The following is a 20,199-nucleotide window of genomic DNA, read 5'->3' as shown; positions in this document are numbered from 1 at the left end:
AATTGCATTCCACTTTCCATTTTGAGAAACCTTGTCCTGCTCAACTTCAGCTTCAACTTCTCGAAAATCTGCTACCAATTCCTTAAATGCCGATCTTCACGTAATTCTATAGTGGGGCAAAGACAACTTAGTTGATTTCAACCCTTCTAAAACTCAGTCTTGTCTTATGTCTCGCAAAAAAGGATTCTTCTGCTCCTATGCTTATCTTTAGTGACACTCCGATTTCTAGGCAAAATGATATATCTCTTTTGGGGATTACTCTGACGTCTAATCTCTCTTGGCACAAGCACATTACAAATATTGCTTCCTCTGCATCTAAAAAACTTGGTTTTCTCTTTCGCTCTCGGCGAAACAGCTGCTCACTCTGTATAAATCGCCCTTCGTTGTTTCTCATAGACGTACTGTTTCTGCTGCATGCCTCTTCTAAAGATACTTCCATGGGCACTGTTCTTCTGAATTGGCTTCTGTAATTCCTGCTCTCTCTCTTTCAAAACAGTCCGAACACGTGCCGCCACCAGCCAACATCCATTTACTGTCCAACTTCAAACCCACAGAACCAACTTTTCATCTTCCTCATTTATTCATTCCACTGCCGTTTTCTGGAACAACCTTCCTTCATACGTATTTCCTGAAAATTACAATCTAAAGAAGTTCAAGTCCAATGTCAACAAATATCTTCTTTCATCTTCTCAACCTCCAACCCAAGCATGGTACTAAGTACTATAGGTTCTAATACCTCTCGTGTTTGGGGTTCACATAGAAAAAAAATAAAAATAAAAATTGCCGGGAAGCGGATTAACCGGGACATTTCAAGACTCAAAATTAAAAAAAAAATTCAACCAGAAATCATAAAATTCAAGTAATAACTAGAATAGTATAAAAAGATATTTTGGAAGTTGTAAATAAGCGACAAGGAGCGGCGTTATAAGTCATCATTGGGAGATTAGTGTACCTATTATATTGTAATCCCCGCTGTCTTCACATCTGCCTCTTAAAAAAAAAAAAAAAAAAAAAAGAGAGAGAGAGAGAGAGAGACCAAATGTTCAGTTTGTTTTAGTGCATCACACTGATTGTTGCAAATTTTGTTTCGTGATTTATGTCAGGAATATCGGAATTTTTATTATTATTATTTTATTTATTTATTTTTTGTTTAGAAATCGCGAATGATGGGCAAACACAAGAGTTGTGCTTTCAATTAAACAAAAACTTGAAATTATTCAATAGTTTGAAGATGATGCATCCATTAAATCTCTAAAGAACCATTATAACGTTGGTGACCAAACCTATTAGATTTAAAATCAACATCGTAAAAAATAAAGGGAAGCATCATATTGGACATGCGAGTAGTACGTGGTAAGTTTTTTTTTTTTAATTTTTTAACTGTCGCCATACTTTTTACGCAGGTTGCTGAACATTTTTCGATACAGTAAGTCCCTGACTTACGTAGCTTCAGACTTATGTTACGTTATTTATATTTTTTTTATATGATAAAATGTGTGTCCCCTTCAGTTTCAGTGAAGGGGACACACATTTTACTGTAATACTCTAATTTAAAAACCCACAGAATTCCAGTTATCAGTATTATTGCAAATTCAATAAGATCGAGTTTACAACCTTTTATAATGAATCGAAGTAACAGAAAAGCTCAATAACCTGGAAAGTGCAAATTGTTTTTATGTCAGTGACCTCCAGAAATGTGCTTTAGTAAAATGTGAGCTCGCATGGTGTGATAATAGTGAGTTTTCGCCTTAACCCTGTGAAGTTCTTTTCAGAAATTTAATTTTGACTGTTGTCAGTGCCGACTAAGAAAGTAAGTGATAGCGGTACTAGTAAATCTTTCAAGAAAAGAAAAGCGATCAAGTTGGATCAGAAAATTAAAATAATAAGGATGTATGAAAATGCCCAAACATTAACAAGTATCATGTGGAATTCAGATTGGCACCAATGAAGTAAACTATAATAACTAAGGCTACAAAATACACCAGTTTTTACAGTACAATAACATGCATTTTTTCTTCCTTTTATGTTTTCTTTTCTTAAGTGCCATTCCGGCTACTTCACTGCTGTCCCTACATAAAGTTTTTAATTGAACTAATTAAAAATATATAACTATTTTTCTTCATTCTTCTGAGGATATCATGTGGTTTTTGTAATTTTGGCATATCAGGGATACCGTAGCAATATTTTATTAGCCATTCCTGAGTTACTTAAAACTCGACTTAAGTAAGAAGTCCTGGAACGTATCTCTTACATATGTTGGAGACTTGCTGTATTTTTGGATTAACTGGGAAATCGATTATCCAGGAATATTTTTTTACCATCTTTCCTGGAAAATTGAGAGTCGACTGTATATATTTGTAAATTGATGTTGGCTAACGATAAAACAACATTCACTGCTGGGAAACCTTTAGTGGGCTGTGGCGGCAATACTTAGAATGCTTCTATAGTCGGTTTTAGCCATGCCTAATGAGTGCCATTCGCTTCTCTCCTCAACCGTACCACATGACCTTCCTGTCAATCATTATGTGAAAGTTTTCATCTAACTGGACTCCCGGTAGATGGTTTTCATGAAATTTTTTAAATTTCATTCTGCTTGAATGATTTGCAATCAATCACATAGGCTACATGCTCTTTTTTTTTTTTCTTTTTTTTTTTTTCTGAAAAGTAACATACAGCATACATTAACAATAAATTTTATTTCATGTATATGTGAATGAAAGCAGAATAAAAGGAATTCACAGGGTCACATATTTCTTCAAAGTGATTAATAGGAAAGGTCATGTGATACTGTAGAATTGACAAGCGAACATCATTGAGTAGGCGATATTAACAATTCACTATATGGCCAGCACAGCACAGTTTGTGGTGGCTACACAGTGTATGTATTGGCAGTGAGCTACAGCCTGTTGCAACTGAATAATTTTTACCTTTGCATAAACATTGTCAAAGATAGTGTTTAAGTATTAATGATAAAGTCAAAATTCTTCATAATATTGATCAGGGTTTTAAGAAAAAAGATATTGCCGAGAAATATAGAATACCTGCAAACAGTTTAATCTATGATTTTAAAAAATCGAGACTCAATTAGCAGACAAGAAGCAAATTAAGTTGTGTGTGTATACGAAGATGTTGATAAAGCTGTTTTTAAATGGGTGAAAATGATACGTGAAAAGAATATACCAATATCACTTCCAATAATTAAGCAACAAACTCTGAAATTTGCACAGTCCGTTGGATATACAGAATTTAATTCTGTATGTCCAATAGACACTGTTTGAATCACTGTGCTAGTCGGAGCCAGTATGACAGGAAGTGAAAAATTAAGACTTTTAGTCATCGGAAAATCAAAAAACCCAAGATGTTTTAGAGGCACAAAATCATTGGAAGTTGACTACACCTTTAATAAAAAAAAAAAGCATGGATGACAAGTGATATTTTTGAAGAATGGATATTAAAATTAGACAAAAGAAAATTCTTGTTGATTACTGACATCTGTACAGCACATCCTGCCAAACTTAAAAAGTGAAGAAGTTGTTTTTACCACCAAATGAAATTTCATTATCCAAAGAGAATATTAATGAAGGTTATCAATGCATTACAAGAAAATAGAAACTTGGAAGTTAGAATTTGAGATTGCATCTGTGAACTGGCAAAAGTTTGGACAAACAATGTCAGTGAATACGCTATTCAAAATAGTTTTTCAAAAGCAGGATTTGCATTGAATACAGAAGTTGAATGATAACCAGACGAACAAGACAAATAACCAGAGCTGCCAATTTCACAATTGAAAAACTTTTGGACGTTATTAGAATCATCTGGAAACATCGAAAATCATATAACACTGGATGGTTATGTTAATGTAGATTAAGATCTGGCTACAACAGAACATCCAAATGAAGATGAAATACTGCTGAACAGTGTTAGGCGCAACCATGATCACAAAGAAATTAACGATGATTCTGAAGATGCATCAGAACAACCCATAGAAAAGGCAACTCGTGAAGAAATGATTCACACTTTTAAAATGGTTCGTCTGGGTGTACAGTTTTGTGAAAATGTTCTGATAATGTTTTTAATGCTCTGAATAAATGTGAGGTTTTTCGAGAATCAGGCACTTTTTAATTGTTCCATGCAAACAAAAATTGCTGATTTTCTAAAATATGACACTTTTTAATTGTTCCATGCAAACAAAAATTGCAGATTTTTTAAAATTTGTAATACTTACCTGAAAAAATTGTGTAAACATGTAATTTAAATAAGTATGTTTTTGAAATAAAATTCATTAAAAATAAATGTAAGTTAATTTTAATTTTCTAATTAAATAACAATTTCCAATAAAGAAGATATTCTCTGTATAAAGAAATTTCTCTAACAAATTTTCTTGCTGGATTTACTGAATTCATTATAGGGAAGTTTGACTATATATATACAGGTAGGACCCATTTTACGACAGGGTTAAGTTCCAGTAAAACAGGGTTGTAAAATGAAAAGTTGTAAAACAAGACCAAATTATAATATAATTGAATGAGATAGGTTCCAAAATTCCCAAAATTTTCCCAAGTATGTGCTAATATTTCTGTTCTTTATAAATAATTAACTATTTTAAACATTTAATGCACATGTTTTCTTTATATTTCTTTATACATAAAACAATTAATAAAATAAAATTTTACTTACTTTGGTCCTGTGGAGTGATTCTTTGAGTATGTATTTACTTCACTGATATTTTATGTTACAATGGCGTAATGGAGCAACATTAATGGGAGGTTCCTGGTTGAGGGTCACCGGTTTCTGAGGGTTCCTTTCCTTCTTTGTCAAGAACTGTAGTACTGATGTGACTTCCTACTTCCAAGATGTTATAGTAGGCCTTCAACATGATGTTGACACCTCTTTGGATGCCATGGCTACGTTCCCAATTAGGATCATTATCACAAAGTTCATCAAATGCACTACGAATTTTGGCAAGAGCACTCTGAATATGTTTTGTTTTTAATGTTCTGATTGGCCCCAACTCTTTCACTCCACCTGGTGTGTAAGCCTCATGTTGAAGTTTCACAGTCAGTTCCTTCAATTCCTCCCTTGAAAATGGTTCACCAGGACTCTCCAGCAACTGGTAAACATCATCTGGATCAACGTTTTCAATGCCAACATCCTTAGCCATGTGAGAAGCAACTTTAGCCACTTCTGAAACTGGCTCATTCCTTACATAATCAATCACTGCTTTGGGCCAAAATTTACGCCAGACACCATTCATGCAGGACTGTGACACTTTCTCCCAGGCAGAATCAATGTTTGTGATGGCATTCAGGATGTTATATGACTTCCAGTAGTCCCTCACAGTTATATCAGACTGCACAGCCTCAACAATCCCTTTGAAAGTGTACGCAAATAATACGCCTTAAAGGTCGCAAATTACACCCTAGTGCATTGATTGCAAAAGTGAAGTTTTATTGGGAGGCAAATACACAACCTCAATTTCCAAATGGTCATTGTGGATTTCTTGGAGGTTGGCTGGGTATCCTGGGGCATTGTCCAGCACCAACACGACTTTGGGAGGCAAGTCATTTGTTGCACAAAACTGAGCAACCTCTGGACAAAAGTACGAGGTGTACCATTTGCTAAAAATTGTCTGAGTCACCCACACCTTTTTGTTAGAGTGCCAAAACACAGGAAGTAGTGTCTTCACCATGCCCTTCATTACACAAGGCATCTCTGAATGGTACACCAACATTGGTTTCAGTTTAAATGTTCCTGATGCATTGCCGCCCGGAATCAACCGATATCAATATCAACCGATCCTTTGCAACCTTGAAACCAGGGGAAGACCTCTCCTCACAGGCAATGTACATCCAACTTGGCAGTTTTTTCTAATAAAGCTCTGTTTCGTGCACATTTAAAACTAAATCAGGGTGGTAGTCACCTTCATCTATTAAGCATTTAAATTCAGAAGGATACTCTTCCACCACTGCAACGTCAGCACTAGCAGCCTCACCAGACGCTTTCAAATTGTGAATTTTAGAACGGTTTTAAACCGATGAAACCACCCTTTGCTGGCCATAAATGTTTCAGTGATACCAAACTCCTTACATATTTCATAAAATAATGACTTCGCCTTGTCCAGAATTACCACCTGTGTAACAGGAACGTTATTTTAGTTCATACCATCAACCCACAACACTAACAATTTTTTCCATTGTCTCACTGTGTGTATGCCCGCTTTATTTTATCAACATTATTTATAATCGTTGATACAGTAGAAGGCAATAAACTCAATGCCTTACACACATCCGACCGATGCTCACCAGACTCCATGAGACTATTCACATCCATTTTCTCCTTAATTGTTAGTGTTTTATGCTATTTATTGTCCCCCCCCCCCCCCAGCACAGACATTGCCCTACGCTTAGAGCCCATGGTTACACATGGTTTAATGGTCTGCTTTTAATGAAATTTACCATTTCGACAACTTGGCTTAAAACTTTTTGTAATTCATTTTCTGATGTTTTTGAAATGAGGACCTCCCTATGTAGAAAGCAATCAGTTGTAATAACATTGGGATTTTGCTGTTTTACAAGCATTGTAAACCCTTCCATAGAGCCTACCATAGATGGAGCTCCATCCGTACAAATGGCAACGCATGACTTCCATGAACATTTCCATTTTTCAAGGTAGGTGGTTAAGGTATTAAAGATGTCTTGACCTCTTGTTGTACATGACATTTCTTAAAAAAACAAAAAAATTGATTTACTATTTGGTCTCCATCAATAAAATGAATAAATGCAAGTAGCTGTGCTTTGTTACTGATATTAGTAGATTCGTTAATTTAGAAAGTCAGAATTCTGAAATTTATTCCATACATTTTCTTCTATGTCAACTGATAGTTATATAATTAGTCTACAAATTGTAACATTTGAGAGGAGAATTTTGCTTATTTCTTGTTCTGCTTCATTTCCCAACATTGTTTCAACAATCTTTCTACATGCCAGTAAAATAATTGACTCAGGTAGAGTATGTGACGTCATTTTTTGTGTAACCATTTCAGATATCTCATATTAGCATTAGTAGAGGCATATGATGGAAGAAAGCAAGCTTATGCAGCATCAGCCAAAAAAAAAACAACCCTTCCACTTCACCCCTCCGTTCGTTCGAAATACCTGTCCAGCTGAGCCTTAAATTTATTTATTTAGGCTATCAACTTCCACAACAAGGGATGGAAGTCTGTTCCACCAACCAACTACCTGCTGGCTAAAGGCAAATTTCTGCACATCTATCCTACATCTGTCTTTCCTCAATTTGAATTTATGCCCTCTCAGATGATTATTCTGAAGCGATTTTGAGCCTTCTCAGAAACTGTTAATCTTTTTTTAAAAATGTTTGCTTGTTTCAGTTGCTGCTCTGACAATCTTTTGAAACAATTTGAATCTTTTCCTTGAAGATGTGAGTGTTTAGTTGTAAAATGTCTTTTTAACTTCCTAGGAACCATGACTTCGTTCGATACACCACAACACACAATGGGAAAGGCTCATCTTCATTTCCAGTCCAAGATAAACCAGACTTTAAATAACTGTTACAATATAGGCCATTAGGTCATGTTTTAACTTTATTGACATTTTTTGCTTTTGATGTAAGCTCACTTTCAGATTCACAGTTGTCAATGCTATGTTTCCTCTTGACAAATTTATCCATTTTTATGGGGTGCTATATTTCATAAAAATAATAATAGAAAAGCTGAATTGCATATACATACAACATATATTGAATTGCACATCTGATGCAGTCACAGAGCATATGTAGCCTATTCCGTAACACAGTTGGTGAGAACATGTAGCCTATTCCGTAACACAGTTGGTGAGAATATGTAGCCTATTCCGTTGTTTGGCTCAAACTAATGTGAGTCACCAGCCTGCATCCTAAGGCGGCCACACATGCATGCGTGTTTTGAAAGCGTTTCAAATGCTCCTCAGTCACATTGCTTGATAGCTGTGTACAACAATAACTGTTATCCTAGAGGCCTAGCTTAGCTATTAATTGATCACGGATGTAATACATCTCTGTACAAATGGGTTTCTTCTCATTTTTAAAATATACTTTCATAATATTCGTGGCATACCTAGTCGCCTTTTGCAGTGCACCGTTTGAGAATCCCTGCTTTAGTGTAATGGAAAAGAATTTGCAAATGTGATTATCAAACAGGCTCTTACCAGTGAACTGTTAAATATGTATGATTTACTGTATCAGAGCAATAATAGTGTAAAATAAAGTGAAATGTATTGATATTTTGTGATTAATATACAGTCAGATAATGAAAAATATTCAGGCTTTTATCAATTTTCTTTGGCAAAATCTGAATTTCAGGCTTTCACTGAAGCGAATTGGTAAATTGTAGGATTTATTGGATTCAGTTTTTTTACAGTGAAACACGTGTCCGCATACGGTATTATGTAACATACATGATATGAAAATATACTAAATCAATAATGACTGCAACAAGGAATGAATAGGTAAAAAAAATATAGCAACTGTGAAACATAATTTAAATATAAAAATATTCTAATGCAAATGTTATAAAATTAGGTAAACCCCAATAAAAATTTTGAAAACTACTGAGGAGTTTGACTATCATCCAAGACACTGAAATATCAAGTTCAAATGGTAAAACTATACATTAGAATGTGTGGGATACAAAGCAGTGAAAACCATTGTTGGCAATGAAAGAGGCAAGTACCATGGATAAAATAATTTATAAAATTAAGGAGAATATTAATGGTCTAAATTGGTTATATTTTATCTCTATCTTAATTTCATATATGTACACACACACACACACACACACACACACACACACACACACACACACACACACACACACACACACACACACACACACTTTATTTTTTGTTATTTTTCTTCCAGTTACCAAAGTTTATTACTAGAGGCACTACGGATATGGTCTATAAGCTGTTACAATTAAATGGTCTGGCAGTTTACTGGGATCCATCTGCCACAATGTTAAAGCATCTTGAAATGCAAGAGTTAGCAGTAAGTAATTAAAATTGTAGAAAACTGGTGTTCTTGATAATTTTACGTAGTGTTCTTACAGCAAGTATTTAAACAAAGAATTTAATAGAATGATATTTACATTAATTTACAGTTTTTTAGGAAATTGGATTTATAAAATTTAATTAAGAGCTGTAACACAGGTGACTTTTTTTTTTTTTTTTTTTTTTTACTTTTTTTTCCTTTCTCATTACAAGATATTGCTTTTATATTTTTTTTTTCAGTGTAGTTATGATATTAAAACATATTTAGCATTAGCATTAGTAGAGGCATTCGATGCAAGAAAGCAAGCTTATGCAGCATCAGCCAAAAAAAAAAAAAAATAAAATAAAATAAAACAAATAAATAAATAAATAAAATAACCACTTCCACTTCACCCCTCTGTTTGTTCGAAATACCTGTCGAGCTGAGCCTTAAACTTATTTAGGCTATCAACTTCCACGACAAGGGATGGAAGTCAGTTCAACCAACCACCCGCTGGCTAAAGGCAAATTTCCGCACGTCTATCCTACATCTGTCTTTCCTCAATTTGAATATATGCCCTCTCAGGTGATTATTCTGAGCAAGAGGGAGAATCCCATCAGCATTGAGCATGCTCAATACATTCAAGGCTTTATACACCTCTATCAGATCACCTCGCTGGTGCCTAGTCTCCAGAAACTGTAATTTGCAAAACTTAAGCCTTTCTTCGTAAGAGCACCCCTTTGTTCCATTCACTACTCTTGTTGCCCTTCTCTGTACTCGTTCCCGCAAGAGAACCCTCTACATCCTTCTTGAAATGAGGCCTCCAGGCCTGTATACAGTACTCTAGGTGTGGTCTGACCATTGCCTTATACAAGGGAATAATCACCTCCTTATCCCTGCTAGAAAAATCCCTATATATCATTGACAATACACCATGAGCTACTCTTGCAGCCCGTCTGCACTGCTCAGAGAACTTCATATCTGCCTGCACAACCACCCCCAGGTCCTTTTCATTCTCTACCACTGTCAGTGTAGTACCACAGAGTCGATACGTTGCTCTGGGGTTGCTGTTTCCCATATGTAGTACTTTACATTTGTCAATGTTAAACTTCATTTGCCACCTTTCAGCCCACCTGCTCAACCTTTCCAGATCCTGTTGCAGCAGCTAAGTGTCCTTGACAACCCTGCCAACCTTCGTATTGTTTGCAAACTTGGACATTAAGCTTGATATACCATCATCATCATCATACCTATAGGGAAACAGAAATCCAAAGAAGAAAAAATTAGTCAAGAAACACTTGTCATGATGAACCAAAGACGACAAATGAAGAGCAAGAAAAACACTGACAGGGAGAAAATTGAGTATACTGAGTTATGCAAAGCCATTAGAAAGAGACTCAGAGAGGACATAAGAAGATTTAACACAAGAAAAGTAGAACAAGCATTAAGGAAAAACAAAGGATTTAAATCAGCAGCCATGAGCAGTAATACAGAAAGACAAATGATACTGAAACTGAAGAATAGCGATGGTGTACTTATAAACAGCAGAGAAGGCATAATTCAAATAGCAGAAGACTACTATAGAGAATTATACAAGGAGTGAGGGAATGATGCCAGCAGTGGGGAAGATGGATTGCAAAGTAGCAACACATACAACATACCCGATATTCTTCCTGATGAGGTAGAACATGCATTGAAGAAAATGAAGAATCGGAAAGCCCCGGGGGAAGATGAAGTTACTGTAGAGTTGTTAAAATTGGGAGGAAGAGACATAACACAAAAACTGGCAAGGCTCTTCACAAAGTGCATTAGAAAAGGTGTGATGCCTAAGCAGTGGAATAATGCAATCATAGTTTTGCTGCATAAGAAAGGAGATAAATAAGAAATTGGAAATTATAGACCAATTAGCTTGTTATCCCATATCTACAAGTTGTTCACAAGGGTCATTACTAACAGATTAGAAAGAATACTTGATGAGAATCAACCGAAAGAGCAAGCTGGCTTTAGGACAGGATTCTCAACTATGGATCACCTTCACGTAATATCACAGCTAATGGAGAAAGCAAATGAATATAAAACACCATTATGCCTGGCATTTGTGGATTATGAAAAGACATTTGACTCTATACAGCATAAGGCAATGTTTCAGGCACTGGAAAGACAAGGCATAGATACTCCATATATTATGATTTTGAATAAAATATATGAGAGTGCTACATCCTTTATTAGACTAGACAAAGACAGTAGGAAATTTAAAATCGAGAAAGGAGTTCGACAAGGAGACACAATATCTCCGAAGCTGTTTACTGCTGCCCTTGAGGAAGCTTTCAGAAGATTAGACTGGTCGCAGAAAGGAGTCAATGTGAACGGAGAGTACCTAAACCATTTACAGATGACATTGTGGTCATAAGCCACGATTCCCAAAGAATTAGAGGAAAATCTTAATCAGTTATGCACAGTTAGTAAGGATTTTGGACTAAAGATGAATATGGCTAAAACAAAAGTAATGATGAACAAGTATTCCACGGAAAGGGAAATAATGATCGAAGGAGCAGTAATTGAAAAGGTGGAGTCATATACTTATCTGGGACAAGTTATTAGCTGGAATAATGATAAATAGCTGGAAGTCAAGAGAAGAATAAATTTTGGATGGATAGCATTCAGGAAATATAGTCACATACTGAAGAGCAATATCCCAGTTTGTCTGAAACGTAAAATAATGAATCAATGTATACTCCCCACCATGACTTATGGAAGTGAAACTTGGGCAATCACCAAAAGAATGGAAGAGAAGCTAAGAACTACACAGCGAAGAATGGAACGAATTATATTGGGAATCAGACTGTTAGATAAGAAGAGAAACACATGGATTAGGCAGCAAACTCAAGTAAAGGACATTCTTATCAAAACTAAAGAACTAAAATGGTCTTGGGCAGGACACATAGCTCGAAGACATGATGACAGATGGACTAAGAAAATAACAGAATGGTACCCAAGAGGAGCTAGAAGAAAACCTGGAAGACAAAGGCGGAGATGGATAGATGAAATTCATGAGTTTTTGAGTAGTAAATGTATGGCCAGTGCTCAAAACAGAAAGAACTGGAAAGTTGCTGGAGAGGCCTTCATCCTGCAGTGGATTGAAAATGGCTGATGATGATGATGATCATCAATATCATTTATAAATACAGAAAACAATAATGGACCCAATACTGAACCCTGAGGGACTCCACTAATAACATTAGTCCACGATGAGCAGTGTCCATTGATTACCACTCTCTGTCTTCTCCCCCTCAACCACCCCTTTATCCATAGCAGCAATTTGCCTCCAGTGCCACACTGCTCCAATTTGTGCAGCAGTCTTCCATGTGCAACAGTATCAAAAGCCTTTCTAAGATCCAAGTATATAATATCAAAGTTATTCCCTGCATCCAGTTCTTTTGTGACTGCATCATAGTATCCAATCAAATTGGTCAGGCAAGACTTACCCTTAACAAAACCATGCTGTGTCCGAGCTATAACTGAAGTCTTGTCTAGATGATCCTGCAGTGCTTCTTTAACCAGTGCCTCCATTAGTTTTCCGGGAACAGAAGTTAAACTCACAGGTCTGTAATTACTTGTGTCAGCCTTTGATCCTCCTTTGTGAATTGGGGTCACATTTGCATATCTCCAGTCCATGGGTACCTCCCCTGAGTCCAAGGAAGCTCTCATAATTATGGCTAAGGGTTTGCTTACTTCGTTTGCTGCCTCCTTTAATATAACTGGATAGATCCCATCCACCCCAGGTGCCTTTCTTGTGTTTATCTTCAACAATATCTCCTCCACTTTACTCTCAGAGATTACAAGATTCTCTAGCTTACTGCCAGAGTTGAATACACCTCTGGCATTCCACTCGCAGAATAACTCCTCATGTGTGAATGTCGATGCAAAATATTCATTTAGTTTGTTAGCTACCTGAGCAGGATCATCAACAGTTGACCCATCGATATCCCATGGACCAATCTGATTCATCCCCTTCCTTCTAGAGTTTACATAAGTAAAGAACTCTTTGCTGTTTTTCTTTGCATCCCTTGCCAAAGATATCTCGTAATCTGCCTTCGCCTGCCTAACCTCCTTTGTAACTTGGTTACAGATCAACTTGTATCTATCATAGGCTTCTCTGTCATGTGTTAATTTGTATGTATCCCATGCATTTTCTTCTCTGCCATATGTCTCATTAGTTCATCTGACATCCATTTAGGCCTAAACCTTGAACAATATTTCTTAGTTGGTATGTAAAGCCTAGTAGCTTCCAAGATAAGTTCTTTGTATGCTTCCCATTTTGAATTTGCTGTTGGTAACATTCAGTTGGTCCCACTGTATAGAATTTAAATACTGTCTCAGTCCATCGTAGTCGCCTTTATGAAAGCAATAACCCTTCCTTTACCCTTAATGGTAGTTACCTCTTTGAGTAAATCCCACTTCAGCACACTGTGATCACTGTCTCCTAGTGGTTCATTTATCTGCAGATTCTTAATTCATGAAGAATCACTACTGATAATCAAATCAAGAGTATTACTCCCTGTAGTTGCCTCCCGAACATACTGATGTAGAAAACAATCATCCAATAAATCCACAAAAGCCTTGCTAGTGTGTGAGTGACCAGCCCCCAAATTCCAGTCAATATCTGGAAAATTAAAATCCCCCATTATAAGACTATTTGATTTACTGGCCCACTCTATTTCCCTGTACAGTTTCTTATTATACTCATCAGAGTCATTATGACTCTGATGAATCTTGTGATTCTTGTGAAATTTTGTGAGACTGGCAGTATGGAGGACAAAAAGAGCCCAGGCTGGCCATCATTGTTAACTGCAAACATTCTGGATGATCTGAATGAACATTTAACCTGCTCACCAAGAAAATTACTTAGGAAGTTATCTTTTCAAACCGGACTGTCACCAACTACTGTTTTCAGGGCTACAAAGAAGTTAAAATTGCATGCTTACCATATTGGTGTTGTTCAGGAACTGAAAGAACCTGGCCATGAAAAACGTGTATGGTATTGTTGTTGGTTTCATTCTTTTGTTGATGAAAATGGAATTGAGGTGTTGGATCGTGTTTATTTTAGTGATGAGGCTTGGTTCCACTTGGATGGTTATGTGAATAGTCAGAAAGCTAAATATGGAGCAGTGAAAACCCACATGCGTATCACGAATGATCATTACATACCCTGCAAATTGGGGTTTGGTGTGCTATCTCGTGCTGTCATGCTATAGGGCCTATATTTTTTGACAAAACTGTGGATGGAGAAGTTTATTGTGACATAATCCAACAGTTTATTGCATTTTTGGAAGTGAATGAAAGAGAATGTTGATTTCAACAGGATAGTGTGACCTGCCAGCAAATGAAACGATGGCTATGTTACAGGAATTTTTCGGAGATCGCTTTATCTCAAAAAATTCATGGTCCCCAAAATCTCCAGATCTCCAGATTTTTTTCTTTGGAAACAATTAAAAAGTGAAGTGTTACACAACAATCCTTATACTCTTGACAAATTGAAGGCGATTTTCATCTTGATGAATTGAAAAAGAGATTGCTTATGAACCAGCATCCAGGTGAGTGGAAACCATTTCCAACACTTTTAAAGGTTGTGTAATTTCTTTCCGTTGTAAAGGTAAAATTATGTGTAATTTATTTCCCTTTTGTGTGATTTGTTAAAATTTTTATAATATGGTTGCATCCTTTATAAAACAATGTATAAATGCAAAGAAGAAAAGGACAAATCAGATAGGACCCTTATGGTAATGGATATGGGATAGTATTAGATACCCCGGCTGAAGTTGCAGATGAACTCAACAGTTACTTTGCATTGATATTTACAGATAAAAAATATTTTGTGTCAATGAGAAATCATGGGAGTGAAGTTGAAAAAAAAAAAATGTAATTAATGATGTTGAAATTTCATGTTTATTTAATGCAAAAATTTTTAAGCCTGCAGGTGAGTACGGCTCCTGGGGTTGATGGCAAATACCCTAAAATTTTAAGGGAGTTGGCAAGTAATTGCATTGAACCATTAAGGTTAATTATGAGACCATCACTGGACTCAGGAGAGATTCCGTCATATTGGAAAAGTGCCAATGTATCACCAATCCATAAAGGCGGTTCTAAGAATAGGGGGAAATTACTGACCAGTCAGTCTAACTTCAGTATTAGGGAAAATCATGGAGGCAGTGATCAAGGGTGGAATTCAAGATCATTTAGATAGAAATGGAAATGGAATTCTGAAAGATACATGGCATGGTTTTGTAAAGGGAAAATCATGTTTAACAAATCTGGTTAGCTATTTTGATAGGGTCACTGGTGAGCTGGATTCAGGGAATAATTTTGACATTGTTTATTTGAATTTCAGCAAAGCATTTGACTCAGTCCCACATGAGCAGTTACTTTATAAGCTGGAACAGGTTGTAATCACAGGGAAAATTCTTAAATGATGGCTTCAGGGAAGAATACAAAGGGTTGTCATAAATGGTTATTGCTCAGATTGGGTTAATATAAGAAGTGGCTTCCCCAAAGATCAGTATTGGGACCACTGCTGTTTTTGATTTTCTTAAATGACATCGATGAAGGGATATAGGGTATGATGTCTGAATTTGCAGATGTAAAGATTGGTAGAGTAGTTAATTTGCACATCTCCAGTCTGTGGGGACCTCCCCTGAGTCCAAGGATGCTCTCATAATTATGGCTAACTGTTTGCTTAGTTGCTTTCTTTAATATAACTGGATAGATCCCATCCACCCCAGGTGCCTTTCTTAAGTTTAATTTCAACAATTTCTCCTCCACTTTGCTCTCAGTTATTACAATATCATTAAGCACCCTGCTACAATTTGATAACCTTCTGCCATTTTCAAACCTTAATAACTCCTCACGTGTGAATGTAGATGCAAAATACTCATTCAGTTTGTTTGCTATCTAAGCAGGATCATCAACAGTCAAACCATCGATATCAAGTGGGCCAATCAGATTCATCCCCCCTTCCTTTTAGAGTTTATATAAGTAAAGAAATCCTTGCTGTTTTTCTTAGCATCCTTTGCCAAAGATTTCTTGTAATCTGCCTTCGCCTGCCTAACCTCCTTTGTGACCTGATTACAGACTAGCTTAAATCTGCCATAGGCTTCTGAGTCGCTTGATAATTTATATGCATCCCATGCATTTTTCTTCTCTGTCATGAGTCTCATTAGGTCATTTGATAACCATTGGGTTAATATAAGAAATATTTTTTGAACAGTATTTCTTAATAGGTATGAAACTTTTAGTAGCTTCCATGATTAATTTCTTGAATGCTTCCCACTTAGAATTTACTGTTGGTAACATCATCAGTTGATCCCACTGTACAGAATTTAAAAACTCTCTGAGACCACAGTACTCACCTTTACGGTAGTAAAAACCCTTTCCTTTACCCCTGATGGTAATTATAACTTTAAGTAAATCCCACATCAGTACACTGTGATCACTGCCACCTAGTGGTTCCTTTATCTGCAAATTCTTAATACACGAATGATTGCTGCTGATAACCAGATCAAGAGTATTACCCTCTCTGGTTGCCTCTCGAACATGCTGCTGCAGAAAACAGTCATCCAATAAATCCACAAAAGTCTTACTAGTGTGCAAGTGACCAACCACAAGTTCCAGTCAATATCTGGGAAGTTAAAATTCCCCATTATAAGACATTCTGATATACTAGCCCATGCTATTTTTCTGTACAATTGTTCATTGTACTCATTCGAGTCAGGCCTATTGCTGCAGTCTTGTCTAGATGATCCTGCAATGCATCTTTAACCAGTGACTCCAGTATTTTACCCGGAATACAATGAAATTAGTCAGACATGACTTCCCCTTAACAAACCCATGCTGTGTCCGAGCTATAACTGAAGTCTTGTCTAGATGATTCTGCAATGTTTCTTATACAGTGCCTCCATTAATTTCCCTGGAACAGAAGTTAAACTAACAGGTCTGTAATTACCTGTGTCTTTCTTTGATCCTCCTTTGTGGATTGAGGTCATACTTGCGCATCTCCAGTCCATGGGTACCTCCCCTGAGTCCAGGGAAGCTCTCATAATTATGGCTAAGGGTTTGCTTACTTCCTTTGCCGCCTTCTTTAATATAACTGGATAGATTCTATCCACCCCAGGTGCCTTCCTTGTGTTTATCTTCAATAATTTCTCCTCCACTTTACTCTCAGTTTTTACAAGGTTATCTAGCTTACTGCCAGAGTTGAATACACTTCTGGAATTCCCTCCCCCCTGAATAACTCCTCATGTGTGAATGTTGATGCAAAATATTCATTTAGTTTTTGTTAGCTACCTGAGCAGGATCATCAACAGTTGAACCATCGATATGAAGTGGACCAATCTGATTGATCCCCTTTCTTTTAGAGTTTACATAAGTAAAGAACTCTTTGCTGTTTTTGTTTGCATCCTTTGCCCAAGATTTCTCGTAATCTATCTTTGCCTGCCTAACCTCCTTTGTAACTTAGTAAGCTGGTTACAGATCAGCTTATATCTATCATAGGCTTCTGTGTCAAATGTTAATTTATATGTATCCCATGCATTTTTCTTCTCTGTCACATGTCTAATTAGTTCATCTGACATCCATTTAGGCCTAAATCTTGAACAATATTTCTTTGTTGGTATGAAAAGCCTAGAAGCTTCCAAGATTAATTCTTTGAATGCTTCCCATTTTGAATTTGCTTTTGGTAACATCATCAGTTGGCTCCACTGTATAGAATTTAAATACTGTCTCAGACCACCGTAGTCACCTTTACGAAAGCAAAAACCCTTCCCTTTAACCTTGATGGTAGTTATCTCTTTGAGTAAATCCCACTTCAGCACACTGTTATCACTGCCACCTAGTGGTTCCTTTATCTGCAGATTCGTAATGCATGAAGAATCACTACTGATAATCAAATCAAGAGTATTACTCCCTCTAGTTGTCTCCCGAACATGCTGATATAGAAAACAATCATCCAATAAATCCACAAAAGCCTTACTAGTGTGCGAGTGACCAGCCCACAAATTCCAGTCAGTATCCGAGAAATTAAAATCCCATTATAATCCCATAATATAAAATATAAAATCCCATTATATCCCCCCCATTATAAGACACTCTAATTTACTGGCTCACTCTATTTCTCTGCACAATTGCTCATTATACTCATCAGATTCATTAGGCCTATAATACACACCTACTCTCATTTTTCCTCTCCCAGTGCTTATATCACACAAAACAGACTGAACATTGCATTGTCCACCAACATCAATTGTATGCACTTCCTTAGATTTTGTTTTTTAACTAACAGCATAACTCCTCCTCCCTTCTTTCCTGTCTATCCTTTCTGTACACATTGTACTCCCCAAATTCCAGTTCTGCACTGCTTATATCTGCGTGACACCATGTTTCTGATATCCCAACAATATCTTGACTTAGCACTTCGAGCTCATCGAATTTATTAACTATACTCCTAGCATTGGTGTACATGCAAGTATACATGCACCTGTTTCTACTCTTAGTTACCCTAACACAGCTCATTTATTTACTTGTTCCACTATGACTCCAGCAGTCCTGGAAATTCCTGTTGCTTTGCTTTGTTTTCCAGGCTGCTGCTCAATTGCATTTCAATAGAAGTAGAATTACCTCTGCCAGCGGCTACTGTTAATCTATTAGTCCGCATATCCCACCCAAGCTAGCAGTTTTCCGGCCTACCTAACTCTGCCTCGATAGCATCAACAAATATTCTTGCACTCTTTGTATTTAAGTGTATCCCATCCCTGTAGAAGCAGTCTCTCCTGTTAACAAGCACAGACCAGGCTGAGAAAAATTCTACCCCTTGAGCCTTGCACAAAAATCTCTAGGGCCGAATTGATCGACAAGGCTCTCATCATATACCCCTCCTATCGTGTCTGGGCAGAATTGCAGACACTTTCAAATTCAACCGTAACTCATGGCTGTTTTTCAGCATTGTCTTGTACTTGTTAAGTAATTCTGACGGTCTCCTACTCTGAATATCATCAGTGCCAACATGTACAACAATATCACCCTTTGTGCCCTTAAAGGATGATATCTGCCCCACAACCTCATCAACCTTTGCCCCTTGCAGACATACCCTGGTCCTGTTCCATCTGTCCTTTTTTGCATAATATGTTCCCCGTTTCCCCGACAATTGTCATCTACAACTAGTTCCTTTGGGACCAGCGCATTCTGTCTTGAGGGTTGCCTCTGTGTAGCGTGATGTTCAAGTGCAAGCTCGCATTGATGTGGGCAACTGAGAGCTCAATGGGCCCCTCAATTTGTCTTCCAGGTTTTCTTCTAGCTCCCCTTGGGTACATTCTGTTATTTTCTTAGTCCATCTGTCATCATGGCTTCGAGCTGTGTTCTGCCCAAGATCTTTTTAGTTCTTTAGTTTTGATAAGAATATCCTTTACTTGAGTTTACTGCCTAATCCATGTGTTTCTCTTCTTATCTAACAGTCTGATTCCCAATATAATTTGTTCCATTCTTCTCTGTGTAGTTCTCATCTTCTCTTCCATTCTTTTGGTGAGTGCCCAAGTTTCACTTCCATAAGGTCATGGTGGGGAGTATACATTGGTTCATTATTTTTCGTTTCAGTCAAATTGGGATATTGCCCTTCACTATATGACTATATTTCCTGAATGCTATCCATCCAAAATTTATTCTTCTCTTGACTTCCAGCCATTTATCAATATTACAGCTGACGACTTGTCCCAGATAAGTATATGACTCCACCTTTTCAATTACTGTTCTTTCAATCATTATATCCCTATCTGTGGCGTACTTGTTCATCATTCCTTTTGTTTTAACCATATTCACCTTTAGTCCAAAGTCCTTACTAACTCTGCATAACTGATTAAGATTTTCCTCTAATTCTTTGGGATCGTGGCTTATGACCACAATAACATCTGCAAATCACAAATGGTTTAGGTACTCTCCATTCACATTGAATACTTTCTGCGACCAGTCTAATCTTCTGAAAGCTTCCTCAAGGTCAGAAGTAAACAACATCGGAGATATTGTCTCCTTGTTGAACTCCTTTCTTAATTTTAAATTTGCTACTGTCTTTGTCTTGTCTAATAAAGGAGGTAGCGTTCTCATATATTTTCTCAAAATCATAATATATGGGGGGGC

General features: G+C 36.8%; 1 protein-coding gene across 6 annotated transcripts in view; it reads left to right on the top strand.

Moving 5' to 3' along the window:
- Positions 1–20,199, top strand: part of LOC150079291 (intermembrane lipid transfer protein VPS13D-like) — a 1,618,665-nt gene that overhangs the window by 128,324 nt on the left and 1,470,142 nt on the right. For all 6 annotated transcript variants that reach the window (XM_090383928.1, XM_090383929.1, XM_090383926.1 and 3 more), the window contains one exon: positions 8,914–9,039. In XM_090383928.1, coding sequence (XP_090240054.1) covers positions 8,914–9,039 — 126 coding nt within the window. The remainder of the gene's footprint in view (positions 1–8,913; positions 9,040–20,199) is intronic.

The sequence above is a fragment of the Mastigoproctus giganteus genome, chromosome 10, assembly GCF_048544385.1.
Source record: "Mastigoproctus giganteus isolate SK-2022 chromosome 10, ASM4854438v1, whole genome shotgun sequence".
NCBI classification, from domain to species: Eukaryota; Metazoa; Arthropoda; class Arachnida; order Uropygi; family Thelyphonidae; genus Mastigoproctus; species Mastigoproctus giganteus.
The sequence above is the reverse complement of the archived record's forward strand: the minus strand, read 5'-3'. Positions and strand labels throughout refer to the sequence as shown.